Source organism: Corvus hawaiiensis, chromosome 5, assembly GCF_020740725.1.
Source record: "Corvus hawaiiensis isolate bCorHaw1 chromosome 5, bCorHaw1.pri.cur, whole genome shotgun sequence".
Lineage (NCBI taxonomy): Eukaryota > Metazoa > Chordata > Aves > Passeriformes > Corvidae > Corvus > Corvus hawaiiensis.
The window spans coordinates 36,580,787-36,607,797 of NC_063217.1; the positions used below are offsets into that span (position 1 = coordinate 36,580,787).

Here is a 27,011-nt window from a genome sequence, read left to right on the forward strand (position 1 = left end):
CTTAAGCAACACTTTAGCAACATGGTTTATTCATCTCATTTTAACTATTATGGTAGCATGCATGTGACTGAGCAGCAGGATATCTTTCATGTACAAAACACCAAGTATGAGTAAATTGCATTCCTGTCAATCTATTATTTAAACAAAAGCAAAAAGAAGTTAAAGGCCCTAGAAAAAAACTATTAAAGGTTTGTGTTGCTTTCTACCAATATAGGATGATTACAAGTGTGGGAAATATCAAGCTGAAAACTTCTGATATGCAAGTATAAATAATTATTTTAATAAAATATAAATGTACTGTAAGAGTGTTAGCAACATGCTTTCTACTTTCCATAGATGTCTTGTGGCCCTCTGCCTGATGTTTGGAAACAATAACTGTGACACTGATGTATTCAGTGCTATTGTGCCTGTTGTATTAGGAAAAAAAAAAAACTTCAGAATAAGATATTCTGATTTAGGCACATTTGGATGAACCTGGGGTAAATCTGCCTGGGAAAATGGGATTTAAGTGTCTAGAAAACAAGATTAGCCTTTTCCATTTGATCTTTGGTGAAATCATGTTGAACTGAGATGTTTTAGAGCTGACAGCTCCTAGTGAATTCACTTTTTCTTCACATTATGGAATTGGAGAGCAGAGGCCACAGGCCCTGCTGCCCTTTATTGTCTTATTGCTCTGTTGTGTCAATTCTCATGCAAGAACTTGTGTTGTACGTATTGAGTAGCTAAAGCTTCACTAATAGTATTTGACATTCTAATAGATGTCTAGCCAAAATTATAGAAAAAAGATTAGATGGATTCAAATCTCTGTGATTAATAGGATATGTTACTTCACGCAATTTTTTCTTCTTTGAAGTAAGAATACAAAATGAATGTCATAACATAATTATAATTTTCACAACTTCCTAGAATTGTTACCTCAAATAGGTGGCAAAGAAAGGTAAAGATAACGACCTCTTCCTTGTTTTAATAAAAGTCAAGCAGAAGCCTCTGTAGTTAATAAAAGAGAAAGTTATGTGCTACTTTTCTTTTAAATTATGTAATGCTGAAGGCTATATACATGGTACCATTTAAAAAAAAAAATACTATGTGGCAGACCAGCTGGGTTCAGGAGAAAAATTGCAGTGGAATTATTATCTGTTCACAATTTTGAAAAAGACAATCAGCACTCTATATAAGAGATAAAAAGTACAGTGCTTCTGAAGAACAGATCTCTCATGGAAATCATACTTTGGTTGTCACTCTCTTTCTAGTCTGCTATTAATTCAGTTGAGAAGTTTGGATTTATTGCACAAGCTTACTGTGAATAAGTACAGAATTTCCTCATTCCTAGGTAAGCATTTACCATTTGCAATGAGAGTGCCTATAGAGGTATTGGGCACAATTTTCTGAGTCTCAAATATTAGACACCAAGTGTTGTATTCAGATAAACTAAATTTAGTAGTTCATAAAACATGATACTTCTGAAAATCAGACCACTTATATAGAATGATTGATATTTAGCTATAAATAAGAGAATACCTGAATAACTGGAACACAGTTGTCTTGTTTCCATTCATCTGGACATATCATCAGTCCTGCAGAACTGGATGAGGATCTCTTATGATCAGAGCTATGCTTTGAATCAGAGGAGTTCCTTTGTAATGAGATAGACAAAGGTCAGCAGTTTTTCTCAGGTTCTCTCTAATTCAGAAGATTTCATAATTATAGGTAATAATTCATGTTTCTCCCCTTCTCAAATAGGGTTGGGGTTTTTTTTCAGTTTTGGGGGTTTTTAACCTTTCTCATTTGTTTTGGGATCAGAATTCTAAATCTAGTCTGGAAGAGAGGAAATGAAGTGATGTTGGATTTTAATGCTTAATATTAGGTATGTTAGTTATCCATGATAAAATCTAAGAGACTTTGTGGAGGATTTTGTTAAATGGCATTTTTTATCTACAATAAAATCAGACTTTTAAAATACCTGCCCACTTTTTTACATGGCAAGGTTAGTATGTTTTGTATATATTATGTGATGCACATAGCAATTCCAGGAATTAACCTACTCTATAAAAACATAAAAGTTCTATAGAAGTCTCTCCAGGTTCACTACCAAAAAAAAAAAAAAAAATCAATATGCTTATTATCATACAGAGTCCAGTAAGGCACTTTGCTGTGTTAAATTAAAATCCTCATAAAGTGCTGATTATCAATAATACTTGTTGTAAAAACTTGTAGTTGCAGTGCAATGAAAAAAGGGAAGAAAAATGGTGTGCTCTCTCTAACGGCAAAAAACAATGAATCTATAAATATTGTTTCTCTGTGCTAAAATTGTAACCTTTACTTGTTGAGCTGTATCTGTTCGCTCTTCTAACCAGAGTACTTTGAATGCATTACTCCTGAAATACCAAAGGAGCCCTGAAAGGGCCAATTCCACCTATGTATAACAGATTAATCAGATCACCAAAACTGTTAGCAAGTTTGTCTCACAAGGTAGACTTTTATAAGAGATGTTCTTTAACTAGAAAGAGACAAATTGGTTTTTAGTTTCCAGAGTTTACAAGATTGACAGGAAGAAAATGTGGAGGGGGAGATGTCAGGGTTTTCTGAGCCTAGGGGTATTAAATGAGCAGCTTTTGACTCAGTGAAGTTATTACTCTAGTTAGGGCTACTTTAAAAAGATTTCATACTGAGCAGATGAAATATAGGGTTTTTTTCTTTTTGGACCTGGAATTTTCTTAATCTGTATTTTGCTCTACTTCAACTTTTTAAGCTTTTTCCACGCCTGCTATGTCTCAAATGCAGTTTCCTTCATTTAATCTGTAGTCTGCTTTCACACTTTGTAGATCACATAGCCTTTTTTATGGCATATTTCCCAAGAGATTACTGCATCCCAAAATTCAATCAGAATGTCAGATCATCTAGCAATATCCTGTTTCGATATGGCTTGATTTTGACAGTCCAAATGTCTCAGATAGAAATCAAAGTACTTTAATAGAAATCATTCCATGAGCAAGATGAGGGCATTAAGGACCTAACAACTTTTTAGACTGACTTAATCAATTGCAGTGTGAATTTTTTTCATTCACTCATTTGATAATTCTCCAGTAAAACCTACTGACGTGTCTAATCACCTTTTGTCACACCTTCCAATTTTTGTTCAATAGAGAGCTAAAAAGATGAGCAATACGCTAATTTTAATGAGAAAGCATCATCAGTCAACAATCAAATACTCCTCTTATCAATTAATCCACTATAATGTTTGCTCCATTTTGATAATCAAATGGCCATGTTGGAGACTAAGTTCCTGTCCCTCTTTCCACCTGTATTTATTGGGCATCCCCTTATGTCATTGGATCTCCCCAGGGTCAGATATTCTAATGTAGATTCTCTACATGAGATTTCTTTTCTGTAACTTTAGGGATCTCAAAGTCTCCTTCTGTCACTAACTGAGAGAAAACATATTTTAGCACATATCCCAAAGAAAGTGTCAAAGAAAGGGAGAACTACTTCCTCCTTGGAAGGAGCCTGTTTTGTTTTTCAATGACTGTAATGGGCCATCAGACACTTGGCTTTAGGCTAGAGCCTTAATTCTGGGATGACAGAAGGGGCATGAGATCCTCTCCTATTTGTTTTACTATTTCTGTGTACAGCTAGTTTTGATGAGTATCTGCCCACACATGACTACTGTTGAAAATAATTGTAGTTCTCCATTTGGATTTCACATTCTTTGGTCAGTAAATGTTGGCATGATGCAAGAGGAATATCAAGGCAACAATGCCCTTGAGGCATCCTGGCATTTGCATGGATTTGAAGATCTCTATGTATTCTAAATGCTAGAACAAATACTGTTCAACTGATGACCTAAAGAAAAAGTCAAGAAAGCAGAAACATTTTTTTTTTTATCCTTGCATGATAAAAATTAGTAGAAATAGCCTGTAAATGTCTATTTTAAAGATAAACTATCTTTTTAATGAAAGAAAGCATTTAAACATGCTTTGAAATGTCAAACTGACAGCTCTGTTTTGTTAAAACCAAATGGTTTGGCTTTGCATCTTAGGAAGGGGGGGAGAAAGGAGCTTGCTTATAAGGTCAAGTGTTCAAGCCAACCTGAAAAAACGAGTTGTGTTACAATTACTCCCACTGCTGCGCAAACATGAAGCTGACTGATGAAATGAGTCTTCTTAATTATGAACTTTGATATTGTATATTTAGGGTAAGCTTTTGAAAACTCACTGAGTTTGATCCCAGCTCTTTTTGACCTTGACTGAGAGTAGATTGAACTCAAAATTGTTTTATTCCTACTGGCACTCAGCATTATTATTTAACAAGGGATATGCTACACAGTTTAACTAAACAATAGCTCACACAATGTGCAGAAAATCCTTTGAAACTACTGTATATCTAGACTTTGAAGTTCTGTTTAAAAAAAAAGGGAATACACTTTTCTCACATCGTTTTAAAAATCAAATGACTTTTCAAGATCTCCTATGAATATTAACAGCCTTGCTGTGAATATCACTACACGAATACATCTCTTTCTCATTTGAGTCTTACACCTTTTGGCATAGATGATCAACATATGTGGATAAGGTCAAGAAAAAGAATAGGGACTTAGAAAATCAGATGTGATTTGAAAGAAAGCTATTACAATGTAAAAGGATATTATTACAATTAATTATGGCTCCTAATTCCCTCTGGTTGCCTTAAAGATTTCAGTGCAAAACTGGGCTATAAACATTAGCCTGTCAGGTGAATAGCTTCAGAATTGTGTAGAGACAAACATTCCTTTGGACTGTTTTGATTTTGATACAGTTTTACCAACTAGAATACTAGAACTCTAGAGATCCACTAATAAACACCTATTTCATTATAAAGTATTAGAAGCTTGCTAGGAGTAACCCAAGAACAAAAAGGGTGTGGTGACGCCATCTACCATCTGCAATGCTTTGGAAGCAGAAAAATGCTTTTAAAACTATAGCATGACTTGTCTCATCTCTTTTGTGTCTGTATTCGTAGTCTCAGCAGCAGCACCATGTAGTTAGGGCTCTCTGAGCTTCACCAGGTTACTTACCTGACATGGCCAGTTCCCAGAAAAAAAATCCTGTCTCTCTTGTTTCTTCTCTTTTCTGTATCTGAGCTCATGGGCTTGGAGAGGTTGTCCTTGACTAGTCCATAAAAGAGATTAAAGTTAACATCAGGTTGTCTGACAGTCCGACCTCCTCTGCAGCTCCTCAGCTGGGGCAACCCAGAACCCGGTACCACACTGGCATGTTCCCTCATCCCACAGCCCTTCCACAGTAGCGGGGCTGCCCCTGACTGGTCACATCTCAAGGGAGCCGAAAAATAAGATGGAAGGATGACCACCTCTACCCTGCTTAAGTGAGATATCTGATGGCCATACAGTTACATAAAAGGTAATTTTTAACCACTCAGAATTATAAGGCAGAAAAAGTAAGCAAAGGTAATGTCTGTGCATCTCTAAAAATTATTTTAATGTAGTAATCCATGGTTGGGAACATATCTTTTTTTTTTTTTTTTTTAATAAAATATTTGCAATTTTTAGCTTTTTTAAATTTACATGCTTGGCTCTCTACCTCCTCCTTCTCTCTCCAGATCAGCTGGTTACCCTGGGAAGATGCCATCACTGCAGGGAGTCTTACTAAGAAGCTGGGGTTAGTTTTAGTTTTGAATACACTCGGGCTTATATTCATTATCAATAGAGAAGATTAGGTTGAGTTCCACAGTTGGAACCTGCTCCTGAAAGTGGTCTGTTGATCTACCCTTTGCACTTAAGAATTTTATGCTGGGACAGATTAGTTGAAGAGTCCCTGTGGAGTATAGCTGTAGGTTCATGATGGGATAGGAATTCAAAAAATAGATTAGGCCCAGCATGCTACCTGCTTTTTAGGTCAGTAGTAGCTGCTTAAATTCAAGTTAGAAAGAGACAAGCTACCAGAAGCACTATGGCTGTGCTCTACTGCAGCCTGCTTTGCCCAGTGTACCATGTTGCATGCATCAGTTGCCTAGTTTAGCCTGAGGTGTTGAACACCAAGACACTGCAGAGACAGATTAACAGGTTGTACTGAAAATAAGAAGCAGTCAAGAGATGGTCTAAGCGTGTCTCTTATTACATAAATTCATTAATGATAATGGGGGGAATTAGCATGGCATACACTATATCACAGGGAACTAGGACCTCTGCCACCCAGTGTTGAGTGTATAGGAAAATGAAATTTTCTGGCAAGACAGTGAAGGAAGGAATTATTTGTGGCCTCTGATGCAATCTCCATATCAGTGCATCTTTGTTCTTTAATTTGTTTTCATTGCTTTTTTTATTTGTTTGTTTCTTATCAGCTTTTGAAAAGTGAAAAGTCAGGGATTGAACTTTGAATTCTTAGAGGTGGTGTTTCCTCATCCTTCTAGGTCTGTGTCCAGGATGTATCCTGAGGTCTGATAGCAACAATAACACTCTTGATTCAGCACAAAACATACAACTTTTTGAAGGGAACATGTTAATGGGTTTTATTAACCATTTGTTTAACAGAGAACAAAACCTTTTTAGTAACCAAGTTAAGCATGCTGCAAATTCAAAATGTTAGTAATGGTAACTTCCTGACTGGAAGTTGGTATGCAAGTTTCTTGTTTTGCTTTGTCTTATTTATTGTTTAAAAAAAACCCAAACAACCCAAAAGAGATAAAATATCTGAAACTGCTGCATTATTGTTTTTCTGTGAGATGTAGCCAAAGAGCTGATACATGGGGTTTGGTTCAGGTTTTTTGCACTCTTTATTCATTTCATTGAAAATTATAAAGACTATTTTACACATTTGATTTCCTGTGTACTTCCTTTCAGCCATATCTGTTGGACTGACTTTTGGTGAAATAATGATGTGCAAAAAAAAGTATTTTTGTTATGACTAAGTATAGTGGTCTGAACATGAGACTATAAGACAAGAATAAACTTACTCTGTGGTTTGGACCTGAATCAGTGAGAAATTGATTCAGTTTCCCTCAAAAAATAAGATATGTCCTATTGGCTCAGACAAACCATCTGTCTAGACTGTTTATCTATTTTTTTTGTCTCCACCAGTTGCAACTGAATATGCTATTTACGGAGAGCACACGGAGTGTCTGCTACTGCAGTCCATTTTCTTCACACTTTTCCAGCATCTGTATTCATTGAATAAAGTATCCGACACTGGACTACTCCTATATTTCACCCCTCCAACTCTCTTTTATTTAAAAAATCATTTTATGGTCCTGCTCCCCAGAACTATGTCTGATCCATTTTTAGACCTCACAGTTTAAACCTCTTGTAACAACAAATTCCAGAGGTTCACTACCTGGTGTATCAAGGAAAAAAACAAAACCCCAACAAACCCAAACCAGGACTCAACCCAAACCACAAATCTCTTTCATAATTTTTAAATTTATCTCCCAACTATTTTCAGCTATGTGAAAAATGAAGTTTGACCTAAGCAAGAACCTCAGACCTAAAGTTTCCCCCATTTTTGAATTCTGAATCAGTATGATGGGCTGAAGCAAACCCTGCAGTCTGGATCAGCAAGTCAGGAGGGAATTTTCAATCTTTAACTAAACTTTGCAATAGACCAATAATACCATTCTGACCACAAGTAAGCAAGGGCAGCACAGGTGCAATACAACTCTACTTTGTTATATGTACAGATGAGACCTAGGGAGCAAGGACAGCAAAGACAGATAGACTTAAAATTGGAAATAACTTTCATAAAGTGAAAAAATTACTAGAAAAAAATAAATAATGGACACCTTTCTCTTGGGAAATGCGAGTATTCCACTTAAGTTGGAAGAGTCAGATCTACAGGAAAGGGAACATCTGGCTGGATAGAGAATCCTCAAAAATATACAGGAATTACACCCTATTGCAAACTTAAAATTAATCTGCCTAAAAGGCAAATACCACATGGGGATGTACATGCAGAAGAATGGGTTGGGGTATTTTCCTCTGCACAACACAGGTCAGTTTTGAGGTACCCTTTTTCAGTGTTGAGCATCATCTTTCAATGAACCCCTGAATAAATGTTATTCAAATTATAGTTGCACTTATAACTTTGCAAAACAAAAATTTATAAAGACTTTGAAAACACTGATCTTATTTAGCTTAAAACAAGAATATTAAGTAAGGAAGGGTAAGTGTTTAAATACGTAAAAGGCCATTTGAAGTAGGAGAAAAGAATTTACTTTGGCAAAGAAAACCTATTAAGAAAAAATGAAGATCATTGCAATAATGCATTTACACTAATCTGGGTTTGGAAGTGAATTTGTCTCAATACTGTCTGACCATTTTTTTAAGGTTTTAATACTTCATCATTTTATATTTGTAGGGTTAACATACTCCTAATTTCTAAAATAGGCAAAATATTGAACAGAAAGTTTGAAGCACTGAAGAGAAGGAATGCAGCAGACAGATGAGTGGAGAGGAGGTATGCAGGAGCAAAGTTAGGGAAAAACTGCATTTCTTTAAAGAAATAATTATTTCTGCCATGGTTTTAGCAATTACATAGAAATGTCTCTTGGATTGATTTGGAACTGTTTCGCCCTGTTATATTACCAAATTTTGTAAGTATAACTGGGGAAAAAAAGACTTTTAATATGCTATCTCATAGCTTGTCACTTGGAAAACTACTGCAGGAAGATGGTAAGTGTTTGTATATTTTGTGGTCATGTGCTGTTAGCTCCTAATATTTTTTTGTTGAATCTAAGATTGTTTATTTAGTGACATGGCTTCAGCTAAACACAGTTTAGATTGTGCACAGCTTTCAGTTAAGAGGCAGCATAAATTTGCAATCAGTCATTTTACTGTTTATAGTCAGAGGTTATAACGATGAACAACACCAGTTTACAGGATGTTAAATTAACATGATAACTATGCATACCTGTTGTTTTGTGAGACCTTACATCACAAGAGGGAAGAAAAACTACAGTAAAGAGAAGAATCCTCATGTAAGTCAGCTGAATAAAATGTGTGCTAGGGTTTTCTCCATCCTAAGTTTAGGACAACTTTAGAGATATGTAATTTACTTTGGGTAATACAAACACTTTTCTTGAGATGCAGCCTGGTGCTGTCCATTTTTACATCATACTAACTCCTTATTTTAGGAAATTGGAAGGATTTTACATTATTGCAGTCATTTAGTCTGTAGCACAGAGAAATTCTAATGTTAGACGCCAATGGTTTTGATTTTAACAGTTTAAAAAGGGAATCCCTGAGAACAAAGAAATCCCAATAATCCTGTAATCCTTGAATATCAAGTGGTGTCAAAAAGCTGAATTCTAAGGATTCTTGTCCTGTTAATTAATTTTCAAAAGGGACCAACTTTTATACTAAACAAAAGAGAAATTTCTAGATAGAAAAGTGCAGGCTGCTAGGTCAAGCATTGCAGAAAATGATTTTGCAGCAATGATGTCTTTCTCATTGAACTGAAGTTATTTGTCCTGGCAATAATGCAAATGAATGGATAAAACTACATTTCAGGAGTCCTAGCTGGAAGTTTGGTGCAGAACACTTTCCCATGGGGTAAGTTTTACCTGATCAAAGTCAAGGAAAATATTTCAGTGGCTATTGATGATCTCCAAGCCACCATGCTTAGATCTTTTTCTAGGATTATAAAAGGAAATACTAAATGAGGGCCCGTACCAAGAAAAAGACAGGTTTTTAAATGTGCTTTCAATGAGTGAGGAAGGACATTACTCTCATAATCAGTAAAACTTGCAGTACTCCTAATTATTTCCATGAAATTATGTTTCATAAAAATAAGAAATTTAGAGAAGTGGACTACAGCCTCAAACCCACTGTACCCCCCTTTTTCAGTAGCTAAATATTTTGTAAATAAGCAATATGATAAGAAATGTGTAATAAAACTTTAGATTGAATGATTCAATGGCAGAAAATGCATCAGCGAGCTGTTCTGTTTGACACTGAATCTGAATTACCTTTTCTTTTTATTTTCGTTTTTTCCCTAAACATTTACAGCTAATTTGTGATATCTACACCAGACATTGATATTTTAGACATTGATCAATACCCAATTTATATTTTTTAAGCCTGAGAGGAAGTATGATAGAGTCCTATCTGTAAAGGAACTAAGGAAACTTGCTTAGTGCCTTCATCTTTTGGGATGACTCCAGAATGGCACTTCCACAGTCTTTTGAGTTGCTGCACAGAAGGAGCAGAGTTTTCTACCTTTGAGATTTACATTAAACATAAGTTCCACTGAAATTTACCAGTAAGACTATGCATTTTAAAACGAAACCAAACTATGGTATCCGATTTTAACTCTTGGGTATGCCTCTGTCTGTTTAATAGGAGAATGAAAAGGACATTGCTTTGAACTAAGCACAATAATTTAAATATAAAGAGAATGGAAATTACATTCGGTGAAAAGAAAACATTTGTTAGCATTTAATTCTTCATTAAGCAAGTAGACCTCATTACAAAAGAATGTTGCAGATTTTTCTTGCTGCTTTTAACTCTCTTCTATTTCCAAGTCTCAGCTCACATTTCTTGTAGTGAGTTTTCATACTGCTAACAAATGGATAGGAAAGAGGCACTGAAATGCATCAGTGTTTCAGAAGCAGAATGTATCTGAAAGAAAGACTTCAGGTATGTCTACATACAGGAGAGGAGTGTGCTTGGCAGATGTATGTTACACCAACTTGAACAAGGAATTGGGGCCTGTATTTTTAAAACTCATTCCTAAAACAATATCAAAAGAATTCATTTGGAGGAATCTTCTGGCATAAAAAAAAAATTCTTCATTTTTCAACAGTAGCTATTGTTCTCATAGAAGCACATAGGACAGTAAGACCCAGACCTGTGTCTTTACACTATTAGGATATCTCTTTAGTCATTTGTGTAAGGTCAGCTCACTGTTAGTGTACTCAGTGTCACTTAGAATTTTAAATTAATTGTCCTGTAGGCTGATTTCTACTTAATTTGAAGAAAAGAGGAGAAATATTAGCCATTAAGTGGTGTAGAAAGGACAAAAATATATTTCAATTTGTAAACCTTTAAATTAGCCATCTTTTATGGGATGGAGAGAAGTACAGTCTAGATTGAGGAAAACTTTGGTGTCCCAGAGCCAATGGAATATTTATATGTTTGTGCTCAGAACATATAAAGTATCATAGATTTCAACCACTTTCTTTTTAGAACTTTCTGGTTAGACTGAGGCTTGAGCCACCATGGCTATGATTACTAGCTTTCAATTATGATGCTTTAAACTTGCTATACAGGGCAGTTGGTGGAAATGCTCTATTCCATAAAAGCCTTTGATCCCATGATGGATGTTCTATGAATTGTGGGGGAAAGAATAAAAGTGCAGGAGAACTGGGAAAATAAATAATGAAGCCAGCTGATATTATGATGGCACAGCGGGAGTGGTATGTTTCATCCTGTTTTGTGATTTAGTTACGCAGCTTCTCCTTGCATGGCACTCGGTTATTGAAATAATATTATCTGTGCATGATTAGACTGGGAGGTTTTAATAAAGGGCTGCAAAAGATCTTTCTTTCTATACCAGTCTCTGGTACTTTTGAGAGATTTTAATATGTTTAAACTGAAACTGGTAATGCTGTATTTCTATTTAGATGGATTTTGCATCCTGGACTATGCTCTCTTTAGGCTTTAATCCTATGCTTTGATCTGGAGCGCTGTAAGGGTCCAGTGAAGAACAATGGGCTTTTTAATTTATGAATGCTATTTTGTATCTTCATAGCTGTTCTACTTAACTTCAACCCCATCTTAATTTCATTGCTTTACTCCATTGTGAAGGTATTTAAAAAATTAGTTCTTCAGTAATTTTCTAATTACTATATAACCTCTTAAAATACAGCTCTATTTAAACTTTAGATTTCATTCTAATTGCAAATTAAGTGATTACTTTTTAGAATCAAAATATTTGTGTGCATGCTGAAATACCATCTTGGAAATAATAAAAAATAAATTAAAAATAAAACCCCAAACCAAAACAAACAAAAAAACCCCGACAGAGTTACCTGAGAGCCTGCTAGAGACACCTTTATGTATGACTCCCAGAACAGTAACATAATGGGATTCCCAAAGAATAAGAGCAGGGTAAAATGAGCAGACTACCAGCATCCAGTCAAGGCAGTCAGGGATCTGCCCCCACAGTTGGTTCTTATACAGTCTGATTACCAAAAGATGTACACAAGTGATGCAGAAGGCAAATTAAAAGCTTTTAAAATATTTACATAAGATTCAATAATCAAGAAAAAAATAAGAGTATAGAGAATATAACATTTTCCTTTTGCATAGCTGAGATTTGAGCAGGCTGTAATGTGTTACTTTGATAGCAATGTACATTTTTAAAAAACTTTTAATCACAGTGTAGCTGCAACACAGGATCTGTGCTCAGTTTTATTTAGGACTCTGAATGGGGTGTTACTTCTCTTCGAAGACAGCTCCAAGATGTGCTTGATAGGAAGGCTACAAATAATTATGGTGCTCTTTGGATTACTGTTTCTAACATGGCAAAATCTTTTTTTCTCCTGCCAAAAATAACTGCATACTGTCTTAAGTGAAGCTGCCAACGCTGCTCAACAAGTAACTGATTAGGATTCACAAATATTTTCTTGCATGATTTCTCTGTGTGAGTTTTACAGAACTTCACCCCTTGGCTTCCGAGCCAAATGAAACGAGCCGGACACTTTGCTTTGTCCTCGGGGCTGGAACCTACCGCGGGCTTCATCTTCCCGGAGCCGAAGCTCGGGGCCGGACGCGGCCAGCTCTGCGGGACCGGGAGCGCTAGCCGCCCCTTCCCGGCAGAGCCGTGCCGCGCCCCGGGCGGCCTCTTGCCCGCGGTGCGGGGCGCTCGCTGCCCGGGGCGCCAGCGGCCGGCGGCGCCGCCGGGGTGCAGAAGCGGCTGGAGGAGGAGGCAGCGGCGGTGGAGGAGGAGGAGGAGGAGGAGGAAGGCGGCCGCCGGCCCCTCTCGGCGCGCAGAGGCGCAGGCAGAGGGCGCTTTCGCCATGCGCGGCCGCCGCCGCCGCGCAGCCCCAGGCGCCGCGCACCCCCCGGCCGCGCCGCCGCTGACAGGCGTCCGCACAGCGCGGCGGGCGGAGCGCAGCGCAGCGGAGAGGGGCCCCTCGGCACCGAGCCCCCGGCCCGGCCCGGCCCGGCCCGGCCCGCGTGAAAGGATCTCCCCGGGAGCGACCGGCCGCTCGGTCCCGCTCTGCTGCTCCCTGGCTCTCTCCCTCCTTCCCTTCCCTTCCCTCCTCCTCCTCTCTGAGCTTTCCACCTCCCCTGATCCTGAGTGAGCGCAGCCTCGGATGTCCGGTTTCCTGGTGGGTTTTTTACCTGGCAAACTCTGGATAACTTTGGTGAGAATTTGCAAAGAGCCTGGGAAAGTCGGGAACTCCCCTGCAGGCGCATAGGAGCTGCTGCTAACCGCATCTTTTCCATCCCACGGATTTTACTGCCTTGGATATTGTGAGGGGAGGGAGGGGGGGAGAGGAAAAGAAGGAGCCTCAAAATTTCGGCTGCATTCCTCCGACTGCCCAGCCGTCCCGCTCCGCGCCCGCTCTGCCATCCCTGCACCATGCACTTGCTGGAGGTGCTCTCCCTGAGCTGCTGCCTGGCTGCCGGTGCCGTGCTCCTGGGACCCCGGCAGCCGGCAGCTGCCGCCGCCTACGAGTCCGGCCAGGGCTACTACGAGGAGGAGCCCGACGCGGGGGAGGTAAAGGTAAGCCCATGCCCCCTCTGTAGATGCCAGTTCGCTCCTCTGGGCATGTGGCTGCGAGTCCTTTTGAACGGACAGCTTGGGGATTCCACCAAGGAAGAGATGTGGGAGAAGCCTTTTGAAAAGGGGGGTTCCTTAAAAGTGGGGGAAGGAATTTTTTTAAGTGTCTTAAGAGTTTTCAGGGTTGCTGGAGGGCGGGTTGCACGGGGGACAACTGCTTTTACAGAGAGACGCGAAACACCTGATGAGCAGAGGCAGCTCACGGGCTGCGCTCCTGCCGTGGAGCGGGGACCGCCCGGCGGGAAGCGGTCCCGGCTCCGGCTCAGCCGCTGGAGCGGCGCTGGGACGGGGCAGCGGCCCTTGGGCCGCGGCTGATGCCGGCTCTGGCGGCGGGGGCGCGCCCCGCAGGAGCCTCCGAGCGGGGTCCTGCTCTGGGGAGCGCGGACGGGGGGCGGGCTGAGAAACGCTCAGGGAAGCAGCTGGGCACAGGAACGAAGCGGCGAGGGAGGCGTGGGGGGACGATGACAACAAAACCCTAGACTTTGCATTTGTTGAAAAGTCTCTCGGAGTTACGCTTTGGGTGAGCTGCTGCTGCGTGACAGAGTTGACGGGAGATGTAAGGTGACACTCCAGTCTGAAAATCTTAGTTCTGCCCAGACGCATGGTGAAGGTTGGGCTTAAACTCTCGAGTTCCAGACACAAATACTTACAGTTCTCCGTTAATTTTTGTTTGCATATGAAGTTTCGTAACATAAAACTCAAGTACCTTTGGTACTTTGGTACTTGTGGTTATGCAGTTCCTGGTAAGCTGATGCATAAAAAAGATGCATAGTATGTGGTTGTATAAGCATGTGGCATTGTTAGAAAGACCTTTGATGTCTGCCTTACCCTCATCTCATTGTTTTGAAGATTTCTGACATACTTATTGAAAGCAATCATGACCTAGCTCATTCATTATTCATTTCAGTATGGGGCAGGGAGGGAATCGTGTGGATTAAAATTTAAACTAATATTCTGATTTTTTTTTTTTTTTCCCCTATGCTGTTTACTTTACTGATTAAAAGTTGGGGAGATTTTACTGTAACTACATGGGAAGTTAAGTTTTGATAGTATACATTAGCTGCACTTCAGGTATTCAAACTCTTGTAGACCATACACTGTACACAGAAGTCATACTTTTCAAATAATAATCTGCATGGAAAAGTTTACTGATTATACTGTAGTCTCTCTTAAAATATGTTGACTACAGCTGAATGCCTACATTGCAATATTCTGAGTGCTAGTATGCTATCAGTGATCATAAAGAGTTTTTCACGCTTAAGTATTTAAAAGTAGGAACGCAAAATCAATTCAGCGAGCCACTCTTGCCACTTAGACTATTTATAAAAATTAAAAAAAAAATCAAAACTTAGTGGAGGGTAAAAATACCTCAACTCCTTCCAACCCATGACTGTAAGTCAGTTATTTACTGGGTGAAACTGGCACTTGAGTTGTAAAGTCTCCGAATAGCTTATGCTGGAAAGGTAGAAAGAATCCAAACTGGAGCACAGCACGTATTTTGTATACTTAAACTGCTGAGGTAGAACAGCTGATAGTGAAGGTACTCTCCTCAGTGATACTTTGTGTTCCCATTAATATGGTGTGGAAAGTTACTCTGTTTCTTGAAGAAACCTCCATGTCTTTGGGAGCTGCCGCTGTAGCGCACAGTGTGTAAGTGCAAGTGCTCCCTGGAAAAAGAGGAACTGTCAGTAAACCAAAGGAAGGAAAGGTCAAGAGACCGGGAAGTGAGTGGGATAGCATGTGTTCAGCGATTACGTTAATAGGAAACCATTTTTGTGCCTGACTACTGCTGAGTAGTAAGTAGGGAAAGATTCTGGATCCAAGCAGACTTAGTCATGCTGGAAGGCTTTAGCTGTGAGTTGCTTTTGCTGGAACTGTTTGAGTGAGTACAGCACGTGTTTGTTTCTGTGAATGTTGAGATGAATATCTGAAGTAATTATGAAAGGATTAAATAAGTAAACTGCAAATAATTGTTTCAAGGAAAATATGATTGTGTTGTCAGTATAAAGTCATCTGCCTGAACTTTGTTAACTTCAAAGAAGTTCATAGATGTTATGTTTTTACTTCCCATCAAGATGCCATGCTGCTGCATGTTAAACTGATGTCTAAGTACAGGTCATACAGGCCTTTGGGTCAACTCTTTACGCAATATATTTCTTTCTCTCCACTCCAATTTTAAGAGCTTTAGCTTTAGAAAACACTTTAAAAAGTGTGAATGAAGTTGAAATTCCTCCAACATAAGAGGAAGAACTGGCCAGAAAATAAGGGTATTGTGTTTCTAAGCAGGTAATTTTCACGTATTAAACTTATCTAGTGATTTGCAGCAACTTGAAAGTGTTACAGATATAAATAGTATTAGTTCTTCATACACAGCTCTTGCAAGGGCATGTTCTGCAGCAAGTGGGCACTGATAAGCTTGTGCAACACTGCCTCATCCCCCTCCTAGCCCCCACCCCTGCCTTTTTTTCTGGGTTGTTTTTTTTTTTTTGTTTTTCTTTTTTTGGTTTGGTTTAGTTTAGGGGGTTTTTTTTCGGCCTAAGGGTAAAGTTCGTTATTTAACTAGCTTTCAGGGCTCAGAATAATACTTTTCAAGCTGAACTGTCAGCTCAGTGGGATGGGAATGAACCCTGCCCGTAAATCACCTCTTGCGGATTTCCTGCAGCACAGGGGGTTGTCCCGACGAGCTGACCCCCTCGCAGCCACACCCCGCCCCTCCCGGCGGGGCAGGAGGGCGGCCCTGGCCCCCTCTCTCCTGGGGTGGCTTGCTGCGAAAGGCAACCTGGTGCTTCAGTTCCCTCTCTGCTCAGGGCGGGCCCAGGGGAATCAGCCCTCCTGCCCCAAATTTCACGCCGTATGACAGGGACCCGCCGCCCCGCAGGGATGCTCGGAGCAGCTGCAGCAAGGGGAGGGTGAGCTGTTTAGCCACGCCGGTGGCTTGAAACTTTAGCTCCTTGTACTGTCTTTGAGTGTTTTATTAACTCTTATAACGTGTTTAGTCTCTGGATTTTGTTCTTTAGGTAATTTTGAATAGGAAAATGGAGTGAGTATACACTGTCTATCTGGGAGAGTGCTATGTATAGAAATAAATAGCTCTTTATTGTTTGTTTGCTGAAAGTTTAAAAATGAACTGAAGGAACTACATGGGCATTCTGTGCAGGAATGAAACTTCTTAGATTATTGAAATGAAGGTGCAGCATGTACCTGGACTTCATTAATGGCAATGAGGTAACAATAGCAGGAATAGTTTATTACGGTAACAGTAACTGGAACGAAACCACACAGCTGTGAGGGTTTGCCATAGCTGCACCATCATTTTGTTGTGTAGTCTAACCTTTAGAGTTATGTGTCTATGCAAAAGCAATATTGGTCAATTGTCCCATGTAGTTTGAAAAGGTTTGAAACTATATCTATGCAAAGGTTCTTAGTTTTGTGTTAAAACGGGAATAGCAAATGAAAATGTATTTGCCTGTTCTAAAGCTTATCCCTGAAAATTTTATTGGGGCCTCTTTACACAGACAGCAATAAAGTACAGAACAGTTTGTGCTGTGATTCTGTGATTTGTGTTTTTTGCAATGAAAATACATGTGCATACTTGAGCTGCATTTTTCTTGGATGCTACCTGAGATACACCTATTTAGTTTTATTATTATAAAATTATTTAAAATCTGACCTAATTGTACAGTGCCACCCATTGATGGCTAACAGAGTTTAAATACTGTTAGCTAGTGGGAGGTAAAGCAGTGTGTCAGTTTCCAGGGTTTCCTGCTGTCACTGTATCTCCATGGGCTAACCTCAAACCCATCAGTTTCATGGTCACCCATAAGTTTATGAAGTGCCTTACTCTATGTTACATGCACAGGTGAGAGGTGAGGCTGCATTTTCTGTTCTGAAAACAAGCTTACACCTCACTCCCAATACTTAAGCAGTGCTAAATCGAGCATGTAGGGAGAATGTTATTTTTTCCTGCTGCTGTTTAGTCTGCTGCAAATTTTCTTTTATGTGTGTGTGTGCGTAGCCACTCTCTTTCCAGACACATGCACACAAAAAGATGCTGGCTTTTTTTAGAAGCATGATTTGTAGCAGAGGGAATGGGATGAACACTGCTGGTAGGACCTGTTTTAAATACTAAGCAATGCTTCTGCAAACGTAGATATTAAACCTTGGTCTAGCCTTTTGCGTGAGTACAGTACTAGCTCGAAGAGCCCACTGCGCTTTCTAGTGCTTGAAGTGCATTCCTGGGTGTCTAGTGTAAGCATGCTGGTGGGCCTGGGAGGGACTTCAGCTGTTTGTCAGCAGCAATCCCATGCATTTATGAAGGTCATAAAAAAAGCTTTGGAGGTCATTTTAACTGCAGTGTTTAGAGGCATACAGAAGCATTCCATCAAAAACATTATTTTTATGCTCACATAGGTTCTGTGTGTATTCAAACTCTTGCCTGTTTTTCAAGGGTGTGTGTCCACTTATTTTAGTAGAAATAAACCAAGGCTTATACTTCAGACCATTGTAGCTGAGGGTGATGGCAATAATACCCTCCCATTGATACCCTGCATCCAGGATAGAAAGTCTGTCGAGAACCTTGTGTTCAGCTGCTGCTTTTTTGAATGTGGCCAGTGATTCATTAAAAGAAAATCCTTGGAACAAAGCGAATCCAACTAAAGTCACACTGGTTTCCTATCAAATGTAATATCCTGTTTAATGTAAAAAAAAATACGTTACAGCTGTTTGTAGAATGAATTATAAGAAATTCCAAGCAAGATTGTCACTTGAAAGTTGCAAGGTCCTCCAAAATCTAAGTCATGTCTTAAGAGTTTTGTTTGGTAAAGTACTGAATTTTGCTTAGTGAGTAGGATAGGTATGATTGCTTTCTTTATATATTATAAATATTCATTACATTTAAATTTCACCTTGCTTCTATTCAGAATGATAATGTAATACCAAATTCCCCTCCATGTAAATGTGTATCCACTTTAAAGACACTAATGGCTGCATGAAGTGCACCAGAATTTTAATTTAAAACATTGATAACTTACAAGAGCATGGACAATTGTTTTTTGAATTCCTATTATGTATCAATTTGTCAACTTGTTTGTCTTGTTTTGTGTTTATCTATCTCCAGAAGTTCTTTTGGTGACAGTTTTTGTGTTGCTCTCCCTCTTTGTTGCATTTCTAACTTTGTTGCATTTTCCTAACTTTAGTTAGGAAATAGCTACACTGTAAGTCATTTATTCTTCTCTTCTTCCACTCTAATCATCATAAATCAATCCCTTTAGCTCTGTAGTAGTTTGTGGGGTTTTTTCTTTTGACATTTCTTGACTTTTCTAAGATAGCTATAACTCTTAACAAGTATTTAGAGACAGCAGTTGCCAGTGGAAGGAGTCAATACTATGGTAAGAAGCTCCTTTTTAGCAAAGTAACCAAGAGAACGGTGTTCTTTGGGGGAGGAGGAGAAAACACAGGGTAAAACTTGTGATAAGGAGAAGGAAAAAAATAGCAGTTGGTGTATTTTGACTATATTGTAGTCTTTACTGAGTATAGACGAGCATGTAATCCTCTTACATGTAGTTACTAAGGCCATATATCTGCAGCAAACTTTTGGGATCATAATTACAGTTAACTTCAATGAAAAATGATTGGTTGCTTGGGGAAGTTAATAGCATTAGTTACCTGATACTGCTGTCACCCTGAACTCTGTAGTACTCCATACTGTTCACATAATGACTTCACCTACTCAGTGATAGTTTTCCGATAGCTTGACCTTGAGAATGCATCTTAAAAACTGTGGAAGGCATTTTATATCCTGTTCATTACTGAATTAAGCAGGAGTTTTTATATTGGACAAGGGAAAATTCTGGCAAAGAAGTGGACACTTCTTGGAAGAAGATGCCAGAAGGCTGCTGGGGAACAAATGGCACATGTTTTTCTGTCTAGTGTCAAGTGTGACATCACCTGTGTTGCTCCTCCTACCTTCTTGTGGCAGCACTGAGAAATAAGTCATTTCAGGAATCATATAGAACAAAATCCTTTACACTATTATATGGTTTAATTCTTTGACTTTCCTTACTTAATAATTCTATTCTCTTGAGAAAGAGAGGAGAGGAATTCAGCAGAAGGGTTAACTTCTCACAGAACAGATGCAACAATTGGCTGTTTCCTAATAGTTTTCCCCAAAGGTGACCCACAGTAACTCCTCCAACACCCCATATGCATGTGTGAAAATTTCTAGTATTTCTAAAGATTTTTAGAAACAGTAGGTACCCTGCTCTCCTGCTGTATTTAGCGCTGTCGTGCCCTCACCCTGAGTTCTGTGTGCAGTTCTGAGCCCCAGAATTCAAGAAGGATGTGAAGGTCCCTGGATGCAGCCAGAGGAGGGCAACAAAGCTGGTGACAGGGCTGAAAGGAATGCCCTATGAAGAGCAGCTCAGGACTCTGTCCATCTAGCTTGCAGAGAAGAAGTCTTGAGGGGTAACTTCACTCCTCGCTCCTGCTTTCTGGGGAGAGGAAGTGGAGAGAGACGTGCTGATCTCTTCTCCCTCAGGTCCAGTGGTTGGATGCATGGGAGCAGTTAAAACTGCACAAGTGGAACTTTAGACTGGACATTAAGGAGCATTTCTTTATTGAGAGGATGATCAAACACTGGAACAATCTTCTTAGAGGGGTGGTTGATGCCCCAAGCCTGTCAATATTTTGGAGGCATTTGGACAATGCCTGTTAACGACGTGCTCTAGGTTTTGGTCAGCCCTGAAGTGGTCAGGCAGCTGGACGAGATGATTGGTGGAGGTCTCTTCAAACCAAAATATTATGTTCTATTTGAGATTGTTTAAAAGAAGCAAAACTACTATTGTTGTCCTTCAACTTACTTCAACTGCCAAATTCAGCTGGCCAAATGTATTTGTGGTGAACTGCTCCAGCTGTCCAGAATGTACTTGTGGCATCCGTTACAATATTTAGAGCCAAGAGAAAAACTGGCCAAGCAAAGCTTTGCACCTTATCTGCTCTTGACTTATTCATGTTTGTGTAGACAAAGAAATGTTTGGAGGGCTAGTAAGTTTGTTTCATGGGTGTATTTTTTTCAGAGGGGGAGAGAGAAGGTTACAGCTGGTGAATAAACTCTCCAGTCTGCTTAAGGAAAAGTCCCTTTGGTTTTGTTTGTTCCCTAAGAAGAAAGAGAAGGGAAAGCATTTCTTGCCTCAAGTGTTGGAATTCATCCTGAGAGGGTTTTCATTTTATTGTTTTGGGGTTTTTTTGTTTGTTTGTTTTTGTTTTTTGGGTTTTTTTAAATAATCTATTTTCTTTGAAAGTGTTGCCTTTGGAGCCCTGTGAATTTACCAGTCTTGACCTGTCATTCTTCTTGACTAACAGCTGCTAGGTGTTGCAGATTATGTGACAGCTTTGCGACTGCTGTGAATTGGAGACTATGGGAATACTGTAATAGTAGGTTTCACTGGAAGTCAAAGACAGTGCTTGTATTTTTTACCTCTAAAAGGATCACTCTTCATTTGGTGTGCTGCTGAGGAGAGAATCTCTGCTTAGTTGCACACTCACTATTACTTAGAATACACCCCTCCTATTTCTTCTTAGAAATAAGGAACTTCAGTCATTCCAGTTCTATGTATTTGTAACTGCCCACAGATACTCTTGATAGAAACATAATTTGCATGTAAAAGTAATAGTATCGAGAGTCTTGGTGGAGATAATTGTATAATGTTTATAGAATTGCTACTTATGGTTGGATCAGCAGTGCAATTAACCATGAAAAGGAAATACAAAATAAGCTTGAGATGATGCCTTATTGATGTTTTTCCCTTCCCTAGGGAGACAGATGTTTCCAAATTAAAACAGAGCCTAGGACTTCCTCTTCACCCCACCCCACGCTCCAGCACATCTTGCATAATGGGGAGAGTGCTGCTGCAGTACAAATATGAGCATTTACTTTGTTTCATTTGATTTATAAATGTCAAAATATTCATGTTAAGTGTTCAATATCTCTTTGCCAAAAGTATATTTTTTAATTTTACTTCCTTTAAATCATTAGTACTGAAATATTCTGTGATTTGGAGGAAATGAGATGATCTTGATAATAAGCAGGCTTGCACAGTAGGTTCAGTAAATATGGAGAATTGTTTTTTCCAGGAAGGACAATTACTTTGAGTTTCCAGTTGGATGTTTTTCTGGCTGGTTAGAGAAGGGCAAAATATTGGTTCGTTTAAAAATACCAAGAATCCTGTTGTGCAGCCCACAGGGCACAGTTTCAGGAGAACATTAACAGCCGCTAGAAGTCTCACTGATGTGAGGCTCAATATAGTGGGTATTGGCCTGTCTCCTCTGTAAAGCTGCATGGCAGCTTCATCTGAAGTGCCAGACAACAGAAGCAAGAGCCTAGACTCAAAATCAAATTCTCCGAGGGTTTCCTTGCTTGCTGGAGTGTCAGTGATGCTGAGTTTGTGCCTTCTGCCTTGTGTTTCCAGGCACACCCTGAGGAATGAGAACATACTTTTTTGAACACATGGTTTGGAGTGGTCTGGGCTGCTTTTGTGGCTCAGCAGAGCCCAGCAGGTGGGCAGCTCCTGGTTACCTCCGTGCAATTTGTTTCAGCTGCCAGGAATGCCACGTTAATAGTACTGGATATGTGAGAATGTCCCCTCTTAGGAGGGGTTCAATGTGTGTGTGCTGAGAGAGGTAGTTTAAATGAACAGCTGGACTCAGACTGAGATCAGACCACTTTAGAGTGGCAAATGAGTTGATAAAGGGCTGTCTATGGTTACGGTTCCCTCTAAGATTGTGGTGCTCAAGTCGGATGAAAGGCAGCCTGTACAGCTAAAAGTTGTAAAGTGTTTTGTGATAAAAAGTTTTATTTTTCTTATCCAAGAAGAGCTGCTGAATTCTCTCTGATTATCATCTATGAAAATGATGAAGATCTTTAATGATTTTTTTTTTTCCCCTCCATGTGGCTGGGCCAGCAGGTGATCAAATCACTAAAAAAAATAAAGGAGTAAAAATCTGTAGGGGAGCTCTGAAGTACTTTCCTTTTTGAAATGTCTGTGGATGGGCTGTAAAGCAGTAAAAGCACAATGAACCATGAGTTTGGAACAGGAAGTAGGGTAAGGAGCAGAGGAGAATTTTCAGAGCGCAGGCCATGCTTCAAAGGAAGGAAAAATTAGGCTGCTCTATTGCATCAGGTAGAACTAAAGATTTAGGCAAACTCTGAATTGAACAGTCACTACTAATCTGGATTAACAGCATAAAAAGGCTCTTTGTAGTAATGAAACTCTTTGAATATCTTAGCTAGCAGTTTCAGAAAATTAATGAAATTTTCAAATCCTCATCTCATATGACAGATGGATGATCTCTATTTTTCCTTTGAGCCTGTAAGTTGTTGCTTTACTCCATGATTAGTTGGCTTATGCTATATATATATGGAGTGTTGAGGTCATGTAAGAGTAGAAGAATATCTGTAGTTGGTCAGATAAAATGTTTGATTAGCCCTATATGCCATTCTCAACAATCTCGTTGGAGAGCCCCTGCTGCATAGCCACTGAACCTGCACCCTGTGCTCCACTGATGCAGCAGAGGATGATTGGAGAGTGATGTTGGAAACCTCATGCACAGTACACGATGAGAAATGATCTATCACATCTTCCCCCTGATACCCCTTTTTCTCCAGTTCCTTCCAGGTGAAATCTGCCCTTTGGCCATGGCCATGCCTATTCCTGCAAGAAGACAGTACCCAAAAAGTTTCTCTTTTTATCCTTGATCATGTGAGCTGCCCTGATTGATTCACCTGTAGGGAGCTTGTTGCACAACATCCAGCTGATTTGTCCTCAAAACACCTAATGGAAATGGCTTGGGAGATTTCTATTCTGCTTTGTTCTTTCACCTTTGCATTCCACAGACCATACTCAGGAGAAATCCTGATAATCTGGTATGTCAACATGCTGCTTGCCCCTTGGCCAGCTGGGGACTTCAGTTAGAAAACCCAGCAGCAGGCACTTGCAGGATCCCCAGACTCATCATGTTTGTGCAAGGGCAACCATGGCAACATGCACCTGGCTACAGGCACTCTTCTGGTCTTCCAGTACCTCTTAGTTTTTTGTGGCTGGCCTTCTTTTCTTTTTATTTATGCCCTCACCATCCAAGGCTCTGCCAAATTACAGGACCTATTTGACAACCTCCTTCTGAGCAAAGAAATGGAAAGTGTCACTACAAGCTGACAGGCTGTTGGCAGCAGCTTGTGAACTTCCTTGCCTTAAATGATGGTGTGTGTGTGTTATTTCGTTTCCTTTAATAGCTTTCAGTAGACTTTTCTCCAGGTGCTTACTGAGCCCAATAATTGAGAACCTTGTCACATCAACACTTCTCTGTATCAACAAGTATGCCTTAAAGTGGATGTTCTGTTTACTATACATAATAGTAAATTAAAAAAAAAAAAACAAACAACAAAGGCTCGAGACAAGCAAAAGGAATTGTTCTGACACCTGCTGACTAACTATGAAACTTCCAGAGTTCCTGCTCTGGACAAGGCAGGGAGCAATTCTGTCCATGCCACTTGTGATTTTATTGAGCTCCCCTCTCCACTGTTCTTTTTCAGGCTAAAAATCTTTCACTTGTGTAACCTGCTTTTTGAAATGAAACTGTTCTTTACCTTTGATCAGCTGACCTCATACCTTTCTTAATCCTCTTTAAGAGTGCAGAACAAGGAGAGGGGAGAGCCGTGAGTGCACACAAGATTCCATATGTGGAACACGACAGATGTGTGTAGGGACACAATGATGTTTTGTTCTCTTTCCTAAGAATTCCACTTGTGTATGTGTTTTAAAAGTGTGTCTTGATATGCCAGTGTTTTGTAACATGTCAGACATGAGTATGATTAAAATGCCTCCTTTAAAGAACTACCCATATTTATACTGAAGAACAGGATGGGGAAGGCATTTCATAGTTATTACTACTTCCTCAAAATTCACATAAAAGCTGTTCTTAGGCGTCTGTTTCAAGATGATGGATGATTATTTAAACTTTTGTGTTCATTATGCTTTTAATGTGTTTTTCTGCCTGCCACATGTGCACAGTGAGAGATTTAAAGTAACTAGCTATCTTTTGAGTTATAAACCATGAGCCATATATATAATGTCCTTAATGATTTTTATTTAAAAATGAGTTGTGGTCTCAGTGTGAGAGAGACATATTCTGTGAAATATGTCAGCAGTCTTGCAAAGGCTGTTTCTGCCTGCTAACCACAAGATGTTACTGTCAGGCAAGACTTGCAAGGGCTTGGTTATGTGCACTAACTAGGTGCATATGACCAAGCAATTTTAAAACCTCCCCATGCTTGCAAATTTTTAGATACATGTCAAGCCTAGCCTAAAGCATAAAAATATAGGAAACACCCCACTGGAGCAAACTAATGGTTTGCCTAGGTAAGTGGCCTCTGTCATGTCAGCAGCTTGTGCTCTTCTGCTTAAGGAGAATATTTAGACTTAATCAGTTTCTGCAGTTCCCTCCCCTCATACCCACCTAACATCCTCAGTTGTTGGACTGAGGATATTAGAGGATATGGCTCTGCCTCTTTAGTATCTCTTTAAAGATGTCTTGTCCATGGGTTTGGTCTGTTTTCATACTGAAGATGCTATGAGCAGGTAGTAGATTCTGAGCTACTTCATACCAGGAGGTTTGGGGGCAGTGGAGTTTCTTTGATTTTGTTGACTTGCAATATGTGTAAAGACTTATTCTAAAGTTAATGTTAATGTTATTAACATTTATAATTTGAACCTTTTGTGTTACATAGGTACAAAGGTTATTTTCAGCACTTGGGGAAAAAAAAAAGTAATTTAATTCAAGGATCTGGGACATTTGTCCTTAAATTTTTGAAGACCAACCTAAAGAAAAAAAATAAATGTGTCATTTAATGATATTATTCTATATTTCAATCAAATACAAATTTGATTGGTTTTTATATTTTGGCCAGTCAGAGTGACTGGGTGCATTGTCAGATTTCCCCTACCCTCTTGGTTAAGAAGCTGATTTTATTTTCATCTTTAGACCTTTATTACATTCATGGTGTCTCTTTAGTTGCTGTCTGCCTCTGACTTTGCCAGCTTGGAGAAATATTTTCCCTCTAGGTCAGAATTAAAATCTGTAGCTCTTTTGAGGTGTTTATGGTGCCTGAGACCCTTATTATGGATTTATTTGTAGGAAATTCCATCTTCCAAATGCCATTTGATGAACAGTAGTGCAGTGCTGAGTACAGGGGCAGTCCAGGCGATCCTTTCTTGCACTTGATGCCCTACTCTGTAGAAAAGCACAGGAACAGTTGCAAGGATATTTAGAGAAAGGTGGTGGGGTTGGGTCACAAATTTCCCTTAATTCCCTACTCTCCTCTTCTAGGAGGAGGTAGAAGATAAGGGAATTAAGGAAAGCCCTTCAGATAAGGATTATGTAATGTGAGCTTTAACAGACATGGAGTGTTAGCCCCTTAGAAACATCTGTAGTCTTCTGAAGAAGACTATGACATCTAGGGTTAGGATTTTTTTTTTTAATCCTTGCATTGGCTGTTCCTTCTGCTTTGTGGTATTTGGACATTTTTTCTTCTCCCTCACTAGGAAAGTACCATGTGCTGCTGTATTTGAGGAATTTATGCATCTTGCCAATATGCCATTGAGGTATATTTGTTTAAATACTTTTTGTTATAATAGAGATATTATCTAACAAGTATATACTGAATAAAATTGAAGTTCTTTTGGATAATCATAACATTTCTAAATTCTAAAAAATTTTTTTATATTTGTGCCAACCTATTGATTTATTTTATTGTTCTGCATATTTTTTATTACAATTGTGGAAACAATTACACTTGTATTTAACTTCAATTTTGTTCTTTCCTTCCTCAAAATCCTTGGTACATGCATTATCATAAAGCCCCTAACTTAGACTATTTAACATGTGTTCTTGTGAAGACTTAAATTTTTGTCATCACTATACATATATTTTTTGACCTTCAAACTGCCTATTCTGAGTCAGAGAGGGTTGTGTTCATTAGCTAATTAGTTTAATCAGAATGGGAATTTCCTTTTCACTTTGAGTTAGTGCAGTATTGAAGAATTTAAAGTAAATGCAAAGTCTTACTAAGATGTGAAATTAATTCCTTATCTTAGAAAACTTGCACTGATACCTCAGTAGCAATCTTAAAAGAAAAATTGAATTAATAAATGAAAGAGAAATTGAATTAGTGATTTTGGTAATCAT

The 27,011-nt window shown here is 39.2% G+C and overlaps 1 protein-coding gene across 2 annotated transcripts in view; it reads left to right on the plus strand.

Moving 5' to 3' along the window:
* The window catches only part of VEGFC (vascular endothelial growth factor C), a 200,566-nt gene that overhangs the window by 116,503 nt on the left and 57,052 nt on the right, over positions 1-27,011 (plus strand). Inside the window, exon 1 of one of the 2 annotated variants that reach the window (XM_048305070.1) lies at positions 13,096-13,718. The exons of the other annotated variant lie outside the window; for it this stretch is intronic. Coding sequence (XP_048161027.1) covers positions 13,575-13,718 — 144 coding nt within the window. The 5' untranslated portion in view covers positions 13,096-13,574. Of the gene's footprint in view, positions 1-13,095; positions 13,719-27,011 lie in introns of those variants that run through there. 2 annotated transcript variants of the gene reach the window in all.